Genomic DNA, 4870 nt, shown 5'->3' on the forward strand with positions numbered 1-4870 from the left:
ATAGCACAGACTGCATCGTAGATATGGACGAGATCCAGGGCCTATTGTACCTTTATCATAAAGTTAAGGGCTGTGAAGATTATCAATTTTACCAAGTCTAGTTTAATAGTGTGGCTGGACGTGCTGTGTACGAATTGCGCTGCCGCTTGAAGGTGCTTCGCTAGTTAGGTAGCGTGCTCTGGCAGTCTGTTTGACCAGGACTCCCCCCTGGGCCAGGGAATCAACATACCTGTTTTTCACGCGTTGGGCGCCGCGTCAGGCCTGTCAATTCGTCTAACTACTAGGTAGAGGAGTGTGTATGCTCAGTTAGCACTACTAGATACCAAGAGTTCACGTTCTCGCTGTTGTGGTCTTTTTTCCATCATGACTGGTGGAGATTACCTCCTACAGACTAGTTGTCACAGGTCACGTGCACCTGACTAATCTAGCGCCTTATTTAGCCATCGCTTGAGCGAGATCACTTAAGAAGATACAACCACAACCACAATGATCTCTCACATCGCAGATAGTCAATAAAAGGACCACCTCATATCCTCTCAATTATCTAGTCTTCCATCCATCTATCATCTTCTGTAGCTCGTTGATACGCCGCGCACAGCAGTCCTCAGCACTGCCTAGCATCGCTAGCGCCACAGTGCGACAGTACCATAGATAAGATGTCTTTATATTTACATCCTGTAGCAACTTCAATTCTAAAACAATACAATTCACTTTTTCAAACAGTTTCCAACAATAGATGTCTGAAAGTATATGGGACAGTATCCTAACTTCATGCTCTGGTTTATAATTATAGTTAGATATCCCGCCAGCATAGATAAGGCTGCTTATAGGGCTTTATTTAGGATGCCATCCGGCCCTAGAGCTTTAAGTGGTGCTGCAGTTTAAATAGTATCGAGAACTTCATTCTCGGTGATATTAGGCATCAGGATCTGGTCTTGGTACTCTGCACTCTCTATATCTCTTAGGTCTGCCTCAGGAGGTTCTGGGAAGAAGGTCTCTTGTAGAAGGTCGGCCTTCTCCTCTGGTTTTATAGCTTCTTTTCTGGTGCGTGTGCACTTGATCATAGGTGTCATGCTTGGGGGTTGGTTCTCTCTATTGCGAGCCTACTTGGCGATCCTCCAGAGGGACTCTGCTGACCCTGCGGCTTTTTCTATTCGATCCCTGTGCGCCTTGTGTAGGGCCTGTAAAGGTGTTGGGGCCGACCAACCCTGGGAGCTCAGGACACTTGTTGTCAAGGCCGCTCCGTGGTAAGGCATAGGGACATCCTGAGGCTCGAGGGCTTAAGAACAGAGACTCTGCTAGGTAGGCAAGGTTGGTAAAATGGAGGTAACTTAGTTGGTAATACTAGGCAAGTAAGACAAAGCATATAAGTAAAGTATATAAACAAGATGCAGGACTTGGCATGAGTGGGAGTTACCTTAGTAGGGCTTAGGCGCTTCGCAATGTGGCGTTTGAATGGCTGGCGCTAAACTCCTTTGAACGGCCATCGAAGCACGTCGTTTTGCATCCGATCGCGTCATTCCTGGTATGGACCACTCTGGAACTGATTTCTCTAGGCACATCTGAACTCTTCTAGCCCAGGTATTATCGACCCTGGATCCTCAGCTGTCTCTTTGAAGGTATCTTTTCCATTCTAGTGGCTGTTTCATTCTCCCATGCACAAGAAAGTCGCTATAATATCACCCTGTTGGTTATTCAAATTTTCAGAGTCCTCTGCAGCATTATGCTAGGACTTCAAATGAGCTTCTAAACTGTTGAGCAACCAGTTCAGAATAATGAGGAAAGTTGTCGGCCTCTGGAAAACGACTCAACCGCACAAGCCGGATATGGGATAACAACATCAACAACGTCAAGTGTAAGCAAAGAATCACTGGGAGATATGTGGCCGACTGATTACCATCTCGTAGGGTCTACGATGATATGACGAACCTCTGCAAGATGTTCTGCCCGCAGGACTTGGAAGCAGAAATGCAGAAACTCAGTCAAAAGTCTGAGAGGTTACGTCACTCCGGGACCCTATAGCTTCGTTCACGGTCTCAGGGTAGCGTTCGGCAAACTTGTCCCATTTTCGTCGGTCCTGGATTTTCCATAATTTGAAGTACTCTCCTTTGTTTTTGATTTATTCGTCATGCGTACCTTGCTCAACAATTTTTCCATCCTTGAGGAAGAGAATCACATCTGCGTCAGTAATAGTGGACAGTCGATGAGCTACAACAAACATCGTTAGTCCGGGCCTAAGGATGTCAAAAGCTTTCTGGATCCGTGCCTCGGTCGAAGAGTCCATGGCACTCGTAGCCTCGTCAAGGATGACGATCTTCGGGTCCTTCACTAGCACTCGTGCGATTGCTAACCGCTGAAGTTCCCCACCTGAGAGTTTCACGCCTCTTTCACCGACTTTAGTGTTGTAGCCATCAGGGAATGACATGATATTGTCATGTATCGCGGCTCGTCTGCACGCTTCAAAAATTTGATCGTCAGTTGCATCTGGTCTTGAGTATCGAATATTCTCCAAGATTGACTGAATGAATAGACAAGGATCCTGAGGAACAACGCCCAGAGCATCCCATATGCTGTCGAGAGTAACATTGCGTAAGTCTTGATTGTCAATCGAGATAGATCCTCCAGTTGCATCATAGAAACGGCAGAGTAATTTGAGGATCGTCGACTTTCCGGCTCCTATCTCACCAACAAAGGCAACCATTTTGCCAGGTATTGCCTCAAAGCTGATACTGTTGAGAATCTTCTTCCCTGATGAACTGTAGGAAAACTCGACGTTGCAGAACTCAACCTTCCCAAAATGCACAATGAGGTCATTTGAACCCGGGAGATTCAAAATTGATGGTTTAGTACGGAGTAACTGCAAGAGGCGTTCTGCATCAATAAATATCGATGTAATGTTAGCATGAGACCATACTATCATCTCAAGTGGGTAGGTCATCGTAGCCCAGAAGGTACCAAGGGTTACAAAGCTCCCAGCGGAAGCCTCTCCAGACGAGATCTTTCGAATGGCAAGAAGTGATGCGCTGAACAAACCCAGAAGCATGATCAGTGTTTCAACTGCATTGCCTGAGTTCATGCAGTCTCGGTACGCTCATTTGGCATCAACTGAGTCTTGAACGACCCTCATGTAACGTTGTTTCTCATGTGCAAAGCGATTGAAGTATGAGACTGTCTGCCAGTTTCTTAAAGACTCGTTAACAATGTTGCTCTCAGCCCGACATGTCTCTTTATAGATTCGTCGCCGCGGTTGTGTCAAGTTGGTAAGCTTAATTGTAATACAAACGTATAAAATGCCAACAACAAGGGTTGCGAAGGCTACGTGTCCATCAAACAAAGATATGTTGTAGCAAACAGCTACGACAAGGTCAACGAAAACGGGAGGTATATCAAGAAACAACAGTTTTGCGAGATCGCGGATGGAATTGCCCTGTTCAACAGCTTTGATAACCTCTGCAGAGTCTTTGTCACAATGGAAATCCATGGACAGTGCCATAACATGCGTAAAGGCAAGCTGGCAGACTTCTCGGTATGAAAAGTTCCGCACTTCCATGAGAGCCTTGTTCTTAATTACTCCTAGGGGTCCAGAATTGTTCCAAGACTCTGAAGAATCTATTGATGACAAGGTCGAGAATCAAAAAGGCCATGCAGAGTCTTCCTCGTACATCTCCGGTTGGTAAGAGACACGGTAGGAAGACGCGGAATACTTTGATGTAGGCAAGCCAGCCTTGCTCTTCTAAGCGCTTGCGTTGGTACTTTCTGGCTATTGTATGGCCATTTTCTCTCTCAGTTGCGGTAGTTGTTGATGTTGTTATCCCATATCCGGCTTGTGCGGTTGAGTCGTTTTCCAGAGGCCGACAACTTTCCTCATTATTCTGAACTGGTTGCTCAACAGTTTGGAAGCTCGTTTGAAGTCCTAGCATAATACTGCAGAGGACTCTGAAAATTTGAATGGCTAACAGGATGATATTGTAGCAACTTTCTTGTGCATGGGAGAATGAAACAGCCGCTAGAATGGAAAAGATACCTTCAAAGAGACAGCTGAGGATCTAGGGTCGATAATACCTGGGCCAGAAGAGTTTGGATGTGCCCAGAGAAATCAGTTCCAGAGTGGTCCATACCAGGAATGACGCGATCAGATGCAAAACGACATGCTTCGATGGCCACCATCCCTTCTGCATTGCAGAACGGCATAGCATAATTTTGACTTCCGTAACGTAGCTGAAAGCCATGAGGAACATAAGGCAAACAGCCATGCATCTTGTCTGATATTCTTTTGGGGCATCGAAATGTCGCGTGAAAGGAACGAAATACAAAAGAAGAAGAAGAAAAGGGTGTAAATAATATAGTAGGACTTTCAAGGTCATTTCCGTAGAGCTTCCAATTGCTATCATTATAGTGACACTTTCTGCACAGCAGTGACGAGTCCAGCATGTCAAGATGTGAACGCCATGAGCTTTGTGGATACTTAAATCTTCAGGATCTTACTACCTTGAGAGTTGAGAATCAGGAACGCGCAGCAGATTAACGCAAGTAGCAGCGCTGTGCAGGCATAGTAGAACAGTATGACAGATTGGGTTCTGTACCGCCCTCCGCATTACACATTTTTACCTTGTTCGTACTAGAGAGTGTTCTTATGCACAGGATCAGTCGTATTGTCACGTTTCGCATAATTTTAAACTTGGATTCACGTTGCAGTTGAGATTCTCGAGGGCTGACGGCGGAAGGCAACAAAAATTTTAAGACCGCACCAATATTTAGCCGAAATGACTAGTTCTAATTCTTTCTTGAACTAGGCTAAATTGTTGATTGGCTTACTCGCATCTTCATCCCTCAAACAGCACCTACTGACCCCTCTAAGCCACGCATCCTT

General features: G+C 45.6%; 1 protein-coding gene across 1 annotated transcript; it reads right to left on the reverse strand.

The window, feature by feature from the left end:
- Positions 1–2119: 2119 nt before the first annotated feature.
- On the reverse strand, positions 2120–3493 carry PV09_09376 (uncharacterized protein; the record flags this gene model as incomplete). The annotated part of the gene is made up of 2 exons (XM_016363429.1): positions 2120–3066; positions 3280–3493. The coding sequence occupies 2 exons, from the start codon at positions 3491–3493 to the stop codon at positions 2120–2122; spliced, it is 1161 nt and encodes a 386-aa protein (XP_016208756.1).
- Positions 3494–4870: the final 1377 nt, after the last annotated feature.

This window comes from Verruconis gallopava, assembly GCF_000836295.1.
Source record: "Verruconis gallopava strain CBS 43764 unplaced genomic scaffold supercont1.64, whole genome shotgun sequence".
NCBI classification, from domain to species: domain Eukaryota; kingdom Fungi; phylum Ascomycota; class Dothideomycetes; order Venturiales; family Sympoventuriaceae; genus Verruconis; species Verruconis gallopava.